Source organism: Labeo rohita, chromosome 21 (genome assembly GCF_022985175.1).
Source record: "Labeo rohita strain BAU-BD-2019 chromosome 21, IGBB_LRoh.1.0, whole genome shotgun sequence".
Classification (NCBI taxonomy): Eukaryota; Metazoa; Chordata; class Actinopteri; order Cypriniformes; family Cyprinidae; genus Labeo; species Labeo rohita.
Genome location: NC_066889.1, coordinates 3350784 through 3371422, shown reverse-complemented (window position 1 = coordinate 3371422; position 20639 = coordinate 3350784). Strand labels below are relative to the sequence as shown.

Here is a 20639-nt window from a genome sequence, read left to right as displayed (position 1 = left end):
GAATAGAATAGAAACAGAATACAAGAATAGAATACAACTGAAAAAGAACAGAATAAAGTGAAAATAGGAATGGTATACAGAACCAAGTCAAACAGAACAGAATAGAATAGAATATGAGCAGAACAGAGTATGAATAGAATACAACAGAACACAACAGAGTTTCAGAAGAATAGAATAGAAACAGAATACAACAGGAGCAGAATAACACACAATGCTGGAAAACTGCAACTAGCTGGAAATTAATATGAACAGAGTAGAATGGAATAAGAACAGTACATAACAGAATAGAAAAGAACAGAATATAAGCAGAGCAGAGTGTAAAAAACACAAGAGAAGCAGAATAGAACATAATGTAAATGGATGTACTGTAAATACAACTTAATAGAATAGAATAGAATAGAATAGCATAGAATAGAATAGAATAGAAAAGAAAAAAAAAAGAATAGGTGCAGAACAGATCACAATAGAAATAGAACAAGAAATAACAGGATGAAACTGAACAGGGACAGAGTAGAATGGAAAGAGAATAGAATATAATAGAATCATAACTGAACAGAGTGTGAGCAGAACAAAACAGAATATGAGCTGAGCAGAGTATAAACAGAACAGAACAGAGCACAATAGCGTTTGAAAATAAAATAGAGTAGAAACAATACAACAGGAGCAGAATAGAACACAATGGAAATAGATGGAAATTAATAGGAACAGAGTAGAATGGAATAAGAACAATACAGACTAGAATAGAATAGAATAGAATAGAATAGAATATGAGCAGAGCAGAGTATGAGCAGAATAGAACACAACACAACAGAATAGAATACAACTGAACAGCGACAGAGTAGAATGGAAATAGAATAGAATCATAACTGAACAGAGTGTGAGCAGAATAAAACAAAATAGAATATGAGCTGAGCAGAGTATAAACAGAATAGAACAGAACACAATAGAGATTGAAAAAAATTGAGTAGAAACAATACAACAGGAGCAGAATAGGACACGGTGGAAATTAACAGCATCAGAGTAGAATGGAATAAGAACATTACAGAATAGAATAGAATAGAGCATAGTATGAACAGAATAGAACAGGACACAATAGAGTTTTAGCAGAATACAATAGAAACAGAACACAACAGAAGCAGCATAGAACACAATACAAACAGATGGAAATTAATTGGAACAGAGTAGAATGAAAGAAGAACAGTACAAAACACAGTATAATAGAACAGAACATAACAGAACAGAATAGAAAATAATAGAATATGAGCAGAGCATAGTATGAGCAGAATAGAACACAATAGAGTTTTAGCAGAATAGAATAGAAAAAGAACACAACAGAAGCAGAATAGAACACTTGGAAACAGATGGAAATAGAACTGAATAGGAACAGAGTAGCATGGAATAAGAACAGTATAGAATAGGATAAAATAGAATAGAATACAATAGAATCATATCTGAGCAGAACAGAATACAATACAAAAGGAGCAGAATAGATCGCAACAGAAATAGAACAGAATAAAATAATAAAAAAGAAAAAGAATAAAATAGAACAGAAATACAGCAGAATGGAATAAGAACAGGAGCAGAACATAACTTCAGCAGGAAACTGAGGTGAAAATATATTTAGCTGTATAAATTGCATCCGACATCACACATTTACATGGTTTGTTTCTCATTAGACTGTAGACACGGTTCAGTTATGCTTCCATACACAGTCCACTTAATAGTTGTGTTAATGCAAGTGTCTTTAATTATAATGCAATAATAATGAAACAATAGCTATTATATTCTCATTTTCTGTAACAAGCGATCATGCAGTAGTTAATAACGTATATCCACCAGCACACACGCAGAATAAACCCGCTCGCTGTCACCTTTATGCACACACTGCCTACATGTGTGACAAAGAGTGAGATCAGCACGCAAACTCATTTGAGCTCTATTCAGAGCTGCTGCCAAGGAAGCCAGCAGACTTTTTTTCTCCACTTCCTTTCTTTTTTTTCTCAATGAACGAGTGACGTGCTTCTGCCTCACTCCACCCAAACCCCCTCCCCACAGGGAACAGAGCGGCCCATTCATACAAGCGCTCAGCCAATCAGCTGCCAGGGGGAAGCGGGGGTGGTCTGTGACGAATAGGTCACCTGTATTACATCACTGGGCTCCAGGAGCAGCGAGCGAGAAAGAGGAGAAAATCAGAATGAAGAGCGAGCCCTCCCCACTCGCTCTTTCTCTCAATTTCTCCAGCATGAGTCAGAGGCAGTCTGATTCCCTTGATGCACTGCGGAAGCGTAGCATGACGTCTCCTCGCTCTTTCTCTGTGTGTGTGTGTGTATGTGCGTTTGGAGGGCGGATGATTGAATGAGTCCTCCGCAGCCAATCGCAGCATCCCAGCATTCACTGTCTCTCCTCATTCATAAAAATATGAAATGTGGATGTAGATAGCTGGGTAATATGGCTGGCCAACATTTCAGCATCTCAAAGACTCTGTAGGACACTAGCATCGCTGCATGATTTACTGCTCTACAAAAATGATTCCCGTCAAGGGGTATCATTTTTCCAGGGCTTTGTAAAAGGGATAACTTACATAAAATTCCAGCTGCAAACCTTTCTTCCTTCAAACTTTCTTTCTTCTGTGGAAAACTAAGAATATGTTCAAAAATGTCCATACAATAAAAATATCAGATGTTGTTTTGGACCCCAAGTAACTGTATGGACAAAACAGTTAAAATATTCCTCAAAATATCCTCTCGTGTTCCAGAGGAGTAAAATTAAAAAAAATAAAAAATAAAAAAATAAAACAAAACAAAATAATTATCAAATTTTATTTTTTATTATTCCTGTAAATATGGAAAAAAACAAGAAAAATAATATATATATATATATATATATGTATACAAATGATGGTGATCATGGTATTTAATATATAGTTTTTATTGATATTTTGAATTAGATTTTATCATATTCCAAAGTTGGAAGACAAAATAACCACACAAATTTCATATATATGATATTATATGATATCCCAAGGAATATGACTCAAAAGTTGCACGTTTCTAGTTCAGTGTCGATGAAGAGATTCTTCAGCTTTATTGATGGGGCCGTGGGGCCTCATAAAACCAAAAAGGTTAGGAAACTCTGACCTACAGACAGTTTATATGATAGTTACTGATTGCCGGAGTAGAATTCAGGTGCTATGAGACGAGCAAAAATACAGAAATTGTGAACGAATGGCGCTCATAAAAAGAGCGATGAGAGAGAGGTGCGGAAAGCAAGTGTGAGCAGAATACATTGGACTCAGCAGCAGCCGCCGATGAGTCACCAATCGCTCGGCCGTCACTCCTGGTAACTGGTCCACCCTCGCCACGGTAACCAGTCAGCGAGAGTCCTTGCACCGTTCGATTGACTTTATCAGCACAGAGGCAGAGACACAGACACAGACACACACACACACACCAACAAAACATCTACGCCAAATGTGTGAGTGTATGGGGGGAGGGGAGGGGCTGTATGAGTCATAAGTGACTAGAGCCCACCGCCCCCACCTTTACTAAGTGCTGAGGCGGTACCATGGTACAGCGATTGCAATAGCATGGTACTGAATGACTACCATATTAGATATGGTATTTACATGCGTGGCCAAAAAAGGTAATGCCATGGTATGTTTAGAAAAAAAGTGATGGTAGTACTATGATGCATGTTCTAAAATCTGTTATCACCATGGTACATCTGATGTTATCGGAAGGTAACAGCATGGTATTTATACCAAGGTACTGAATGATTACATGTCATAGTATTTACATGTCAAATAATATGTCAAAAAAAAATTACAACAATATGTGCAAAAAAATGGTAACGCCATGGAACATTTCAAAATAAAATAAAATAAAATAAAATGGTATTACCATGACACGTTCTAAATTTTAGATGGTTTATGTGATGGTATCAGATGATGATAGCATGGATGGTACTTAAGGATTACCATATTTACTATCTTATTTACAGTAGTATTCAAGGAATACATTAATAAACAAGGTGCTACAAATCTAATTTTTTTTTTTTTTTTTTTTTTTTTTTGGAGATGTACCATGTTGTTATTATTATTATCTGATACCATCATTGTGCCATAGTATTGTTATGGTACACTCTTAAAAATAAAGGTTATTATTATTTGGCATTTGGTTACATGAACAAACTTTAACATCTACGCAAGCTTTCAGTTACATGAGTTCTTAAAGTTAACAAAACAAATAAAATAAAATAAAAAAATACATACATACATAAAAATTAAAAAATAATAAACCACTACTTAAACTAGCTGAAATATAAAATTTTAAAATAAATATTAATAATAGATATAATCTTGAACTTGAACTTGAATTTTATTTCATACACTGTACATTTATAAATGTACTCAGACAACATTTCTCATTTTCGTTAAGTTTAAGTACTAAAATAAACTATGTAAACTAAAACTAAAAATTAAAACTCAATATAAACTAAATCGATACTAAAAAATTAATAAAATGACAAAAAAAACAACCACCACATTTACCGTCTCACTTACAGTAGTATTCAAGGAATGTGTTAAAAAACAGGGTGTTACCATGGCATTACCAGATAAGATGGTACTTCCATTGTACATGTGGTACTACCAAGTTATTTTTATTTATTTATTTATTTATTTATTTTTTTTTTGGAGATGTACCATATACATACCATGCTTCCTTAAAGTACCGTTATTACTATCTGATACCATCACTGTACAATAGTATTTTTATGGTACACTCTTAAAAACAAAGGTTAATATTATTATAACTATTATTAGCATTTGGCTACATGAAGAACCTTTAACATCAATGCAAGCTTTCTGTTGCATGAGTTATTATAGTTAACCAAAAAAAAAAAAAAAATAATAAAATAATAATAAAACAAAAAATTATATGAATAAATAAATAAATAAACAAAACCACTACTTAAACTTTAACTGAAATATAACATTTTAAAATAGATATTAATAATAAAGCGCACGGATATAAACTTGAACTTACTTTATTTCAGATAATGTACATTTATAATGTACTCAGACAACATTTCTCATTTTTAAGTTTAAGTACTAAAATAAACTATGCAAACAAATTAAAACTAAACATACTAAAAATGTAATAAAATGACAGAAAATCTATAAAGTAACTAAAGCATTAAAACAGAAACAAAATATTATTATAAAATATTATATATATATATATATATATATATATATATATATATATATGTATATGTATATGTATTTATATATATATATATATATATATATATATATATATATATATATATGTGTGTGTGTGTATTTACTAAAATAACACTAAAGAGGTTCTTTAGATTAATATGTTCTTCATACTAAAAGGTTTTTTTTGGGGAACCCAGAATGGCTCTTCTATGTGAAAACCTCCTTTTGGAACCTTTATTTTTTAGGATGTAACATGATCAGACTAACACTAACACTTCAATAAATAAATAAAAATGGCATTTTTTTTTTCTCCCTCATCTGTCACAGTCACACCCCACCTCCCTCTAAATTCAAATGGGACTGGTCCCCTTCTTGGAAATGCATCCTGGATATATTTAGGACTCCAGAGCATGAGCGTGTTTGTGTTTGTGGAGATGATTGTCAGTGGTAGGAGAGTGTTAGGTTATTAAATGCTGTGCGCTTCCCCCAGGAAGTCACACCAGAAGGAGGAATGAGAGCTGCTGGTTTCACACCTCAAATGGACGGCACAAACAGGCAATAACAGGAGACAGCCTGTGCCTGCTCCTCAAACCCACACTCGCATACACACAACTGCACTGCATTCGCGAGCTACTAGATGGGCATCGGCAAACGTCGTCGATGCGCAAACCACGAAGAATATCTCTGTATTAAAATCTGGCTTTTTAATATTCTACATTCCACATGATTCATTACTTTCATTTCGCTGACATGATAGATCGCCTGTCAATAGGCTCCGGCCGCAACCACAACAGAAATTTGCACTTGTTGACATGAATATTTTTCCTCTATATCCGACCAAGGAAATCAGGTCAGACTAGTTTTATTGGTTCAGCGACTTCAGGAGAGACTAACAGCTGAAAACAAACGTTAAGTAACACACAATTCCTTCTCGAAAGCTGCTGAAAAAATGGTCAATAACAAATCAGAGTGTGCAAAAAAAAAGCAAAAACAAAAACAAAGTAATATCTAGTTTAAAATGCATGCAACTATCTGGTTTTAAACATTTTTTAAACCATAAAAAAAAAAAAAAAAAAAAAAAAAAAAAGTTAAATCTCACATGAAAATCATGTGAAAGTAATTATTAACCATATACTACCAAGAACCTTGATTCAAAAAAATAATAATAAAAAAAAAATTACGAAATCAAATTTATTATATTGTGTAAAATTTACCAATGTTTTATTGCAAATTACTTCATATGTGTACTCAGATTTCTCATATATACTTCACCCTTACGACAAAGATACACCAAAAGCATTTCCAGTAAATGTTGAACACCAGAGACATTTAATAGCAGTATCTTATTTACAAGCAAATACATGTGCACAGCCATTGGAATTCAAAGGGTGACCGCAAAAGCTGCATGGAAAACAGAACACAAAAGAGTAACTTCCTGTGTCATGGACGAGACCCAAGGTGACAAGAGCAGACAAGCCACAACAAAATCATGCATGATTAGACAGCGAGAGATCAAACGGGCCCCTATCATGGCCACTGCACAAGGTGGGGGAGAGGCATCCGACTAAATGTATATTCAAAGGTCGGAAAAATGTGCAGTGCCATCAGCCGCGTAGTATAAAAGGAGAAAGGTTTAAATGCAAATACTAAAGTCTCCTTCACTGAAAAAGTTGCAAGTACTCAAACATGGACCCAAACGTTGTGCAAAAAAACAACCATTTTGCTTTTTCTGATGCTAGATGCCATTCACGCACCACACGATCTTTTTACAAATATTCCATGATCTTAATTTTGCTGTTTGAAGCATGTCTGAACCACATCAAAAATGACCAGTTAAAAACAGTAACTTTAATTTCATGTCATGTAGGGAGAAAGAGAAACAGTAGAAGAGAATAGAAGAAAAGCATTGACTGTTTTAGATTCAATTCATTTCACACTGCCATTCACAAAGAGAAAAGCTCTTCATGAATGGTGAACAGCAGTGACTGGTTGCCTTCTTGTCAAACGTCACTGAATGAGGGAGGGGGAGAAAAAAACACTGAAATAAAAAAAAAAGCAAGACTTCCCCCTACTGGTTAACAGGGAGCATAGTGCATGCCTTTACTACAAACAAGATCTCATACATAAGGCTTTTTTAATACATTACAGACTTGAAAAGAGCAAATAGCACTCAACATCAAACCACTAATGATTTCAGAACAGGTACAGAGCTGTTAGCATCCACTACTTTACATCTAGAAACGTAAAAAGAGTATCTTGCTATCTGACACCCAAACTGCTTTTTCAAAAGCAGAGGGCGGAAAAAAAAAACGTTCTTCCTCCATCGCTCTGGAATTCCACGGTCTTCCTCTCAGATGAGTAGATAACAGATGGAAGGATTTTTTTTTTTCTTAAATATATTTTCCCCGCTAGGTCAACGGCTCAATGCAGGCCTGTGAATGTGTTTTCATTTCCAGCAAGTGACTAGAGTAGATTAAAAAAAAAAAAACACATTATTCATGCGTTTATTTTACTGGACTGGACAGTCATTATTATAAACTCCTCCAGAGATGTTCCAAAATGCATGCTTGCTTCTAAACACAAATTTTGTATAATGGTTATGCAAAATTTGTGTTTAGAAGCAAGCATGCATTTTGACTTTATCAACACAATGCAGCAAGTGCAATCCAAAACATAAAAAGAAATAAAAAGAAATGTGCCCCTGTCAGCATACTGCATTTTTAAAGAGAATTTTGTAAAATCCAAATAAGCTAACACATGCACCTGCAGAGCTGCAGTTTCAATAATATAAGATGCCCAAAACAGTGCTACAAGGAGACAGCAAACCACAAGTAACCATGTGACAACTTCAAGAACTTCGCAAATGCCTTGGTGGAAGAGTGACATAACATCTTACAGCAAAAGCTGGCAAATCTGGTGCACTGTAGTACTTAAATCAACTGGTGGACACAAAATACTCAATGCAATTTTTGATATTGACCCCCGCTTTGTTCAATGTCCCAATGGTTGTGTAAAAAGGGTTTTTAATTAAACATTGCATACATTTTAATTTATCACTATTTGAAACCACTGTGTGTGTGTGCTTTTAAAGATATCTAAAAATGTATGCAATGTTGTAAAAATAACATTTTTTTATTTATACGTTATGCTATGTCCTCTGTTGAGGACACCGGAACTAGGTTTTTTTTTTTTTTTTTTTTTAACAAAATACAAATAAAAAGACATGAATAGATGTGAAAAGGATTTTTTAAATCACCAATCAGTTTTTATTTTAAAGATAATTCTTAACTATGTTATGAAAGATTGATATACCATTTAGCTTTTTGCAATGTGAGTGCAAAATGCCTATAAATTGGTTCTCTCATCATATACAATATATTACACATGTAATGAAAAAAGAACTGTAATGATGGGATTAATAACTGGCAAGATTTTTATAATATGTAATATTTCATAGGAAATTAATAAATGAATTCATATACATACATACATAAGGGCTGTCAAACGATTAATCGTAATTAATCACATACAAAATTAAAGTCTAATAGATGTGTGTGTACTTTGTGTAATTATTATGTATGCATAAATATGTTAATGTAAATAAGTTAATGTATATATTTAAGAGAAATATGTTATTTATGTACACAATATTTGTATTCATATATTATATCAATTATAACGGATAACTTTTTCAATAATTTTCAAAAATCATGTTTTTTCATTGTGCATTCCAATTAATCTCAATCAAACTGCAGTTGGGTTATTTTGATATAAAGTAAAACAACAACAACAACAACAACAAAAACAGCTAACACAATAAAACAAAAAACATAACATAAAACAAAATGATTTTTGAAAAGAGTTATCTGTTTTTGCAAATAAACTTTTCATACATTTTTTTCCCTATTCCCTTGTGTCTCTCAGAATGCGCAATAAACATGCATTAAGTTCTGGTGTCCTCTGCAGTGCACAGGTATGAAATTGATGACCTGTTTCATAACAGGCAGTCATATTTTGACATGAAACCCCATAACATTTGCCAAAGATTATCCAGATTTAAATGGATCATTACAAAATACTATCATATTGACATAAGGGTGTTAAATATGATCACTAAATAAATGTCAGCCATATTTAAAGACCAAGGAGAGGGAGTGGTCAGTGTGAAACTTCCAAACATCTGGTATCTCTGAAAAGCCTTAAATGTGCTCTTTACAGGACATCCAGACTTAAAACTGTAATGTAAGGTTTTAGAACTTAATTAAATAAACACAAAACAGTTTTGCCTTCATATAAAAGAGGCTCGGAAATATTAACCTTTAATAGATGAAGAGAACTCTGGTCCGTGGAAGAGTAGAAACGGAGTCTGCCATTTTTCGGATTTTGGCGTAGTTAATAAAGCCTCTGAGGAAGAGCAGGATGCCTGTAGGCCATAAAAAACTCATATCAGTGCTTGCACCTCTTGCTCCTTTAAGCACTCGCTTCAAACGGCCTTTGAACTGGGCCGACAATGTACATTTTTATGCTAAGAACGTAGATAAACACCAAACTAAGTTTTAGCATTGATTGATACAGAGCATAAGCCTGTTTTACAAGTGAAACATTTCAAACAGAGAAAAAAAAAGGTTGAGTTTTGTGCATTCATACTTACCGAGCACCAGAAACACCCACCATAACCAGTACTGTCCGTCAAAGTAACCAGGGAAATAAGTAGAAAACTAAGAATGAAAGGAGAGAGAAAGAGTGAGAAGGAGATGCACGGATAAAGCACTGATCATGTCCAGGCTTGTAATGTCATTAAGGAAAACACATTACAATACATTACAGCACATTCAAATCATTTAGTCAGATTTCAGCTGTTGTGGTGATTACTAATGCGGGGTAATGTGCTTCTGGAATGTTCTCACTAACCCAGCCAAGCCAAAATGGTTAACCAATAGACATACTGTCTAAATAAATCATAAAGTGTCAAATTCACTGCAGTTGTCTAGGTGGAAGCATACCCGTACGATGAGAATCCATTTGATGAGGGACAGACCAAACCCAGAGATGGCGCCATAACGCCCAGCTGCTGAGGTTGTAAGGCAGAATGATAGAAAGAAGCCAATCCAGTTGAAGAGGAATGCCACTGAGGAAAAATGAGATTTTAAAATTGAAATGTCAGATTTCATAAAGATTACGTGGAACTGTTTATTCACATAAAAAACAACAACAACAACAACAACAACAACAACACACACGCGCAAAAGTAACATGGCCCTTATCATCAGCAATTTCTTTTTGTTACTTTTTCGCCCTTTCTTTTTTATTTGGTTGGTAACATGCATATGTTTGGAATGTCCCACTTGATGGAAAAGAGACACAAGAACGGCGATAGGAATGCAACAAAAATCTGGTCATCCCTGAGAACACTTACTGAAACATGTCAGCATGAAAATGCCGTCGTTGCCTATCTGCAGCTGGTCAGCATCCTCAAAGTCATCTCTGGCCACAAAATCATCATCCTGTAGTAAAACATACAGAGACAGAGATGTCCATCAACTCTAAATGTGTAACAGACAGAAAGGGGAAAGCAAGGCTAAAACACAACAGTCGTGGGATCATTTAAAGAGGTCATGACATGAGAAATCAGATTTTCTTTGATCGTTTGTTGATTGTTAAAATTTTCATTATAGAAGGACTTTGTACCATTAAAACATCCTGCAAGTTTTATAGTTAAAAACATTCTCAAGAGCGAGACGACAATGAATAGTTAAACATCATTGCACCACAGGCCCCGCCTACTAACGTTCATTCACATCCATGGGTCGTCTCAAAAGCAAAAAGAACAATTATAATCACTGATGCCGTTTATACTTGACAGTATACAGATGCACATTTAATTGCTCACCTACTCCATGCACTTCAGCTACTCCATTTAAGAGAACAAATGGAAAAATAGACTTCAGCATTAGGAACAAGTGGATGGTTTGTTTTTAATGGCGTTCAGAAGATTATATGTTTGTTCGGAGCATTTGACTGCATATTATTATGTAAATGTAGCACAGTAATGGAGAGTCTGCAAAGAAACTTTTGTGGAAAGATGAAGCAGACAACTGTACTGGATCTGACAGCACCAGCATCGCAAACCAATTAGGGATGGGCGATATCTTATCGTTTGCGATATAGCAGTACATTTTTCCCCACGATAATAATGATTAATTTTAGTCGTTGACATATTTCTGTGTGCAACAGTATAGAGTGACTTGCTGAAGGCGGATGTGAAACTAGTATATCCTAAATGAGGAGCTCCAATCTGGAACTGGTTTGGTCAAAACTGTGCAGTGCGACTAAAATCGGTCTGAGCCTTGAATAACGTCAAATGTACTAGTAGCACATGTGCGATGCAGTTTTGCATGTGTATGAGCCGGTTTAAGTTACAAACATGTTGTCCAACAAAGATACAATTTATTGACATGCTTTTTCACCAAATTAACATAACAACATAGTCGAGTGTTTGAACCTTTTGTGATCAGCCATGGTTTCATATCACAGAATGAGGCTGAAATCATACTATTTTATAGTATTATAAAGGCTGTCGATGTCGATTACCATTGCATTATAAATGTACTCTATCCTTATAAAGATACCCAAAATTGCTTGAAGAACACAGACAAACCATATATTGTAGCCATCGCATGTTTATTGTCTTCAGGTTTCCTCAGTTAATATTTCTCTATCTGCATTTTATTCAGCTACAGCGATAACTAGATTAGAGATTCCTGGAGCGTCGTCAGTGCTATTGCTTCTGTTAGAAAGCATATGAGGAGTTTTGCGCAAGTGCGCCCTCCGGCTTCCGAAACAGAATCAGAAAGAGCTTTATTGCCAAAATTATTCCCTGCATTCCCTGCAATTGTCATTGATATTGTTATTGCAATAAATACCATAAATTATCATGATAAAGTTAAGCCCATATCACCCATCCCTAAAACCAATTACATCATAAATAATTTGACAAATATTGACTTGTCTGTTAATGATGCTTTTACATGGTTAAAGGTTTTTATTAATACTCGCATGCAAATAGCAAGGGGCGTTGATACTATTTTCTATGCAATGTTTAAAAACAGATCATTTCAGACTAAGGGTCAGAATGAGGGTTGAAAATATTAAAATAATTTGTGCAAAACACTTTATTAACATTGTAAGTGAACATTAAAAAACATTAAGAAGTAAGAAAAAAAAAAAAATGTCATGACCTCTTTAAATGAGAAAAACAGAATTAGATAACAACAGGAGAGCAATTTAAGTGGATGCACTGGGGTTCATATAATTCACAGAAATATAAACTACAAACACATAAGTAACAATACAGCAACACTGTAAGAGCAGACATTTAGCTTCATGGTGATTTCACACTTGGTTTGATTACTTGGTGTGAACCATAGTTCGATTGCTTATCCTTGTCCATGCCACCTATGGATTCTGTTAAATTTTATGGACAAAACACATCTGGAAAATAGCGGAGGATGTAGAGTGAGCTGCTGTGGCAACTGTGCATGACTTATATTGTCCTAAACACAGGAATACTAAGCGCATACTAACTGCTTCAAACTAAAGCATGTAGTTTACAGCGGACTGCCCTGTCATGTGTATTGATGGATGTGTGCCATTTAATGCAGTGGTTCAACCAGTTAATTTTGTTTGCTTTGATTTCATTTCTTTATTATCATTTTTAATTTTTACTTTCAAATGGTAGGCACACATTCTAAATTTTAAGAACTTTTGCACAGTTTAACTACACAGATTTGTTTTCACTCCACATCATTTGAGAACAACAGGATGTAGGATAACAACTTAGTAAGTTATGGATTAAAATGATTTATTTTTAATAAAAGTTAAACAAATTAATGTGTATTTTTCATCTGATTAATCAAATAAATAAATGTACAGATAGGCTTGAACAGATCTTTTATCAAAATTGTTAGTTGTAGCCCAAATGACACAATTCATGTTGAAGGCAGGCAGATAAACACATTGGAGTTCACATAAACTGTACTCGTGGACAGTACACGGGTGCACACCCAAGTCTGGAAAACGTTCTATCCAAACAAACCGAACTCTGTCATCAAACGAACTTGAGTGTGCACCAAAAGTGCTTGTGTTAAAGTACCCTAAGACAGCACAAGTACCCAAATCAGCCAATTGGCCTGTGACATTTCTCTGGATTTTTTTCTGACTTTGAAACAACAAAAATTCACATTTAGACATCACAAGGGTGTCATCCTAATGGTAGACACTTTTTGTTAGAATTGGAAGACGTGATGGAACCTTGTCTAGTGTTTTGGAAGTTTTAAAACGGAAGAACATTATTTTTTATTTGGTTTAGGGATGCTCATTTTACCCAACAGAAAGAATTTTGACCAATTAATACAATCAGTTAAACAGTTTAAAAGGTCATTAATTAATTAATTTATTTTTTTTTTTTTCAGTAATTTTTCAAAATATTTTAAAATGTTCGCTGGATGGTTAAAATAAAATAACACTGTATTTTTTAAAAGAAGAAAAAGATAAAGTCGCATTTTATTATTACATTCAGAAATAGATGTGATGCCAACACTATAGACTAGGCAATATTAGTTCAAAATGGAAGAGCAAAAATACAGATATTTAAATCATGTTTTTAAAAATCTGGTTTGAGGTTCACCTGACCCTATCAGACACGTTTCATAGGGGGTCTTTAAATAAAACACATTATTGGGTTTACAGCTGGAATGCAAGCAAAAGAATAGTCTTCACACAAACATTTAAAAGTTGGAGTACTTTTAGCTTGACATGCAAAGTGATTAAAAAAAAATAATAATAAAAAAAAAGATATTTGGCTGCATGTGTGCAGATGTGACAGTGGTGCTCTGACGGGGGTAAATATAAAGATTCAACTTCTCCAAAAAGTTTAATGGTGTGAAAGTTCTCACAGAAATTACAGAATGTTTTCATAGTACAATAAAGTCTCAAAAGATTTTTTTTAATGATTTTTGTTATGCTCATGATTCGACTCTCATCAAACATTTTTGAACTTCATTTAAAAGCTCCTCTGAATTTCAAATATACACATTTTTGAAGATGATTGTGCCAAATTACTAAACATTTCCAAAGACATACAACAAATTCATAAAGCAAAATATCTCCAGAAGTAACTATCATCACGTTTAAAACCTAAGACACCAGGGGCAACATTTCATGGCCTGAAAAGCACCAAATCAGTGCTGTTTTCCAAATGCACATAACTTTATCAAATATTCAATTCTTGCTGTTAGTGCTGATATTTTTCTGTGCAGCAAGTTACATAAAAAAATAAATATTTTCTAACTTCTAGTCAAGACATGTAATAGATTCAAGCCAGAAAAAAAGGGCCCTGGGGTCTTTCTAGATTGACATCACCTCCATCACCACACTTTACAGACTCACACACTCTGTTAATGTACCTCCAGCGCACAGCGAGTTACATCATCGAATGTGTCCAGACGTTCCCTGTGCTGTACGCAAGCAGTGTGTGGCAGAGAAACAGAGCAGTGAACAGGGTAAACTACATCACATTTAAACAGCATTTCCTGTGGTGATGTTAAGGATTTTTTGTCCCAGAGCTGGTTGAATTAGTGGGTGAGACGTACGGTACTTACTCGGCCTGACACCAGTGGGATAGTAGCCTCTACTTTGGTTCTCTCAGCCTCATCGTACGATGGTAGAGATGTGGCTACATTATAAGATGGTGGCTTGGGGAATGCTGCATCGTCCTTATAATCAAAATATGCTGAGAAGAGGGAAAAATATGAATGGTGATTACTCAAACGTGCCTTAACGTTGCATAATATGGACTGAACAAACAAAATACAAGCTGTGCACTATGATTAGACATCCTTTTTGATTATTTAAATTAAAATAGAATGCAGAAATTTTAAACGGAAAACACAGGAAAAACAAAATGGATTTCACAGGGCCTTACAAATGTTGCATACCTGCACTGTCAGCTGCAATACTACTGTAAGGGGGTGGAGGATCACTGGCCACCTGAGCTCCCTCCTCCGGCTCCTCTTCATTGGGCAGCTGGGGACAGAAGAGAATTCATTGGCTGCATGAAATCCCGACCTTTGTCTCCTGAGTGTGACTTGTTTGCAAATACAACTCTTCCATAAGGGCAAGTGGAAATATGAGATGATCTTTACTAGTACAAGTCAAACCTGATATTCATGTGTTGAATTTAAATGTTAGTGGTGTCAGAGTAAACACTCAACTAAACTCACATGACTTTCCATACACTCATCACATGCTCACGCACTAAACACCCACATCTGTTCCAGAAGTGTTTTTAAATTATGTTTTATTCACTAAATGATAAACAGTTCAATAATATAACTGGTTGAAGTAGGATGATAGCATTTTGCAAATGCAGTATTGACAAAACTACTGTATCAAATTTGATGCATGATCAAAATTTTGCTGAAAAAACTGTTACACAAGATCTACTACTTTTTGAGTTCCATGTCTAAAATCATGGATTTATCAAAGTTTTACCACCACAGAAGCCCATTCTATAGTCTATTGTAGATCAAAGTACTATGGTTTTTCCATATGACATCAGGATTGTAACATATAAAGGTCAGTGTGATAACCTTGACCAAATTTATTTATTAAAAAAATGATCAAACACACTTGTGACGACATGCCTATGTGATATTATATTACACTGGCCTCTAGTTCAGTGATCTAACCAGATATATATATATTTTTTAACTTGTCCATTTAAACCAGGCCGGTTCTTGCTACATAAATATGTGCCAATCCGCAATGTCCCTGCATTAAGTTTACTTGCCTTGCATGGGGATGGTAAATGAGTGATTGCTATTTGTATTGTATGAATAACAACTTTAACGTAAGCAAGAAACAATAGCATTAGCAACCATTTTTAAATACCGAACTGGTTATACACAAAATGTTCAGAGACGAACACAATCTTAGCGTTATGCCATATCGCAATTATTTAAATGGACATGTTATTCATTTCAAAACATAGCGGCCCGCATCCTGTTAGAGCCTCGGTGTTTCCCGACAACGCTGTCCGCCCTAGAGGCGCCTGCCGCTGGTCTACTTTAAACATAACCGTGTCGAGTCACAGTGGAGCTCACTCACCTGCTGATATCTCCCACTTGGCTCAGCCATCCTCAGCGAGCTTAAAAAGATAACGAGGATCCCAGTATAGACACAATTCAGGCAACAAATTGTCTACAGAAATTTTTATATCTAGTAAATGGCAAAGCCACAGCCCTCATCAGATCAGATTTGTCTCGGAGCTTCCTGTGATGTCAGTCAGACAGTTGCGAACTTTAGCGCTCGCACAGGACGAAACGAGAACTGCATTTACATCATCCAGGTAAACGCCTCATGTAAATGCTTTGAAACATCTGTATTGCATAAAGTATTATGAAGATAAACATGACTTGACCTAAGCATTTTTATACTAGGCTACTGCAAATGTGCTTAAATGTTTTATATTTACGCCTTAATTCTTGACTGATTTTAAGCATAATTTTGATAAAAAGTGATTTTAAATAATTGTTAAAATTATTTTATTAAAGACTCCATTGTATATAGGCCAACATACAATGTGCAACTATTCTGATGTGAAGTGAAGTAAAATGCAGTTTACTATGAAACTATGAAAGAAACAAAGATGAGAGCAAATTCTGATGTGTCAGAAACACTTAAGAATAAGGTCCTATTTGTTAATGTTAGTTAATGCATTAACAAATAACAATTTACACTCCCATTGGTGCTTTTATGGGATTGCGGTTTTACACAGATTTGCCCTGTTTAGTAAATCTGGCCCTTAGTCTGTATACATTTAAAAGAAGCATCATGAATTGACAGATCAGGGTAGATACTTACTTTAGGCCTTTATGCCAAGTGTTTTAGAGCCATAAAGAAATATGTAGAAATTCATAATCTGCACTCTGCATACAGACATATGAGCGTTATTGATGCATGACAGATATCTGATACAGTTGAAAGATGTGTCCTCTCCAGGAAAATCTATTTCACCATACTGACCACATTAAAAACAGGTTTTAATCACACCATCTTAATAGAAGAGAGATAAAAAGCTTTTAGATGTTCTCTCAGAAAACCCTCAACCACAAGCACATCTTGTGCAGTCATGAGGTGAAGGCTTGCATTTTTTGTTATCTGTTGATACAGATCTAATAATAATTTCATTCTTTATTCAGTTTCTTTTTTTTTTTTTTTTTTTTAATGAAATGATGTACAAAGTCTTTGGAGTTCTTCATATTCTGTTAGGCCTTTTTAACTTTCCCTGGAATCTCCAAATTGACTTTAAACAAAAGCACTATCACTGTATTGCTGTGGTTAACCAATAAGTTTGTTGCCAATTCTGATATCTTGAAGAAAAGGGTGGCTGAAGAGATGTATATAGTACAATTAAATTTAAGGACTGCTATTAACACATGCACAAAGACTATATTTATTGTACATAATATTTACTGAAATAATTAAAAAAATAATAATTATAAGTACATAAAAAAGTCAAACAATATAAACTTGCCATAAAATAAATCTGAAATCCTGTTAAATTGAACTAAATGTTTTAAATAAAATGAAATCTATTTAAATATCATAATAATATGTGATGTATGAAGTAGGGACTTCTGAGAATGTCCATAAATTTAACATAAATTTACTCTCTCTCTCTCTCTGAAATAATGTAAAAAAATAATATGCTTATCTTTAACTAAAATCCAATAATTTAGAGGTAATTAAATACATAGATGAAAGAGAATGAGGGTTTAAAATTAAGGATATGCACACATACCTGATGTTACTGAAAATTTCTTGTCACATTCAATTACAGTTTTATTATATGAATCACATTAATTATATATTTTCAAATCAACACAATGAAATATGACAAAACCCAGACGACAGCCAGGCATAAATACAGTATATTAATTAAAAACCTTCAAAAAGGAAGTAGTAAAAGAAGTGTACAAGCATACTGCTCTTACAATATTTACCATATCTTTATATGGTAGAATTGTTAAATATGCTAGTGCATATCTGAATTCAGCAAGCACTCCACTCCTTATTCTTTTATTACCTCAAGGTTCAAACACAATCCTATACTGCCATCAAGTGGTCAGTAAACATACTGTAATTAATATTTTAGACTCTAGGGAAGAGTTTCTGTTTGTTTTCTTCCCAAATTTTCTTTTTAACTGAAGTGGAATTACTAAACATTTACTAACAGATATTTGTATAAATATAATGAATCTAGCAACACTTACATGCAAACATAAGAGGCATGACTTTATTATTATAATAACTGACAGACAGAGAAAGAGCTATAGTGACTACAAAAAAAAACAAACAAAAAAAAACAAATAAATAAATAAAAATACATTAAAAAAAAAAAATTGTGCAGTGTAGTTACATTGCATCTGAATGCAGGGTACAAATGTCTGTTTTGGGCTAATTTTCTTATTGTGTATGAATATCACAGTTAGCATAATGTTTGTTTCCACTGTTATACAAGCTATGCATTTTAGTCTGACCAGATGAAACTGACAAAGATGAAGTTCACCATGATCTTGAACGGTTGAAAGGACATTAAAAATTATGGGTGAATGGCTGTCTCTCACACGTCAGACGGAAACATTATCTGACTGAAGTAAGTCCCCAGAAATTTTTTTTGTTTGTTTTTTTACATTTTTTAAAATGTTATTTTTTTTTTTTTTTAACGTTAAATGAAATATTTTTAGCACTGTGAATCAAAAATCAGCGTGCAAATTATCGGCAGAAATGTATTAAGGCACACTGCAGGCCAGACTGAACTTGTGTCATCTGTGTGAGTGTGTGTTTTGATTATAGGATAAATGGTTGAAACAAAAAAGATACAAATATCTCATCTTTTTCATTTAGCAGGAGCATCTGTAACATTATCAGCCAAATTGTTTGGTGTATTAGAACAACAGTCTTCACGATTATGACTGCATATAGAAAGCATGGCAAGAAAACTGAAAGTGAATGATACCATGACAGCAAACCTCAATATTCACCTTGAAGGCACTGTTTCCACAGAAAATAACCACAGAGAACTTCACAAAACCAACATCCGTGAAAGAGCTGAAACTGCTAAAAGGTTCCCCTTACGAAAAAAAAAAAAAGTGTGCTATTAGTATACTTCTTTTAAACTAAAATTAGGAAAGTATACTTTCAGTCTACTTTTTTTATGTACTTCTCAGAAATGTGCTTTATATACTTCTCAGAAATATTCTTAAAATGACATCAAGTATACTTGACTTATACTTAGAAAAAGTCTAAATATTTCTGAGCTATACTTGTGCTCTGAGAATCCATGTTTTTATTGTTATACGATAGGGGCACGATTGCACATCTTATGCACAGAATTTTCAAAACACAAGTGAAGAAGAAAGCGAAACAGCAGATGCTTCCACGCTTAATCTAACACAATCGTTAGACATAAAACAGCATCAAAACCATAGATATGTAAAATTGTCTAACGCTATGGAATAAAATGTTGACCCATGAAGAAGTAATAATGACTGTCAAGCTTTTGACAGTGTTGATCAACTCCATCTAGGCCTATGTTTTGATTATCATGAATAGTCTTTTTTAGCTTTTTGTTCAAAACGTTGTTTATTTTCAAAACAATGTTTTATTTATGAAACCCACATTCAAGTGTTTATAAAAAAAGAATGCATAAAGCTAGAATAAAATGTTTTTGTTTACAGGCAGATACCCTGTTCTTTCTTTTGATGTTTTGTATGTTCAAATATTCATATAACAAAATATACAAATTAATACCTAAATAGGGACATAGTAGTATACTTAAAGTATGATGTAAAGTTCACTTAAAGAAACCTTAAGAGGTCAACGCCAATAGCCTTGTGGGCAGTGCACTGACATACAGCCAGTGCCGTTGTGCTCCAGGCGTCCCGTGTTCGAATCCCGACTCAGGGACCTTTCCCAATCCCATCCCCATTTGCTCTCTCCTGCTTCACTTTCTTTTCCCCTCTGATCTGTCCTGTCTTAGTAAAGGCAAAAATGCCATAAAATAAATAAATAAATAAATAAATAAAAGAAAGCTTAAGAGTATACTTGTAGTATAAAACTACTAGACTAGTTTACTGAGACTAAACTTAAAAAAAATGGATAAGTATTTAATTCGTAAACTCTCAGTATACCTATAAGTTCACTTTTAGTATACTTACAGTACAAACTGAAAACATAGATGTAAACTAGTTGTTTAACTATACTTAAAAGTATACTTTTATATACTAGAAAGTGGGCCAATTTAGTTCCAAGGAGTACTGAAATAGAAGTATACTTCTTTTTTGTAGGGGTC

General features: G+C 34.0%; 1 protein-coding gene across 2 annotated transcripts; it reads right to left on the bottom strand.

Annotated features, from left to right (window-relative positions):
* Positions 1 to 6530: 6530 nt before the first annotated feature.
* Positions 6531 to 16584, bottom strand: ndfip1l (Nedd4 family interacting protein 1, like). 2 transcript variants are annotated; one of them, XM_051093410.1, is made up of 9 exons: positions 16391 to 16584; positions 15220 to 15307; positions 14884 to 15014; positions 14689 to 14739; positions 10641 to 10728; positions 10228 to 10352; positions 9876 to 9942; positions 9542 to 9647; positions 6531 to 7687 (listed from the first exon to the last, which is right to left on the bottom strand). In XM_051093410.1, the coding sequence occupies exons 1-8, from the start codon at positions 16418 to 16420 to the stop codon at positions 9544 to 9546; spliced, it is 684 nt and encodes a 227-aa protein (XP_050949367.1). In that variant the 5' UTR covers positions 16421 to 16584; the 3' UTR covers positions 6531 to 7687; positions 9542 to 9543. The 2 variants fall into 2 exon arrangements, with proteins under 2 accessions (XP_050949367.1, XP_050949368.1); XM_051093411.1 differs by lacking the exon at positions 14689 to 14739.
* Positions 16585 to 20639: the final 4055 nt, after the last annotated feature.

Coding starts and splice junctions, on each gene's coding strand:
- ndfip1l (XM_051093410.1), bottom strand. CDS start 16,420: ATGGCTGAGCCAAGTGGGAGATATCAGCAG. Junction 15,308..16,390: donor CAAGTGGGAGATATCAGCAG/GTGAGTGAGCTC, acceptor TTCTGTCCCCAG/CTGCCCAATGAAGAGGAGCC. Junction 14,740..14,883: donor TCCCACTGGTGTCAGGCCGA/GTAAGTACCGTA, acceptor GCTTGCGTACAG/CACAGGGAACGTCTGGACAC.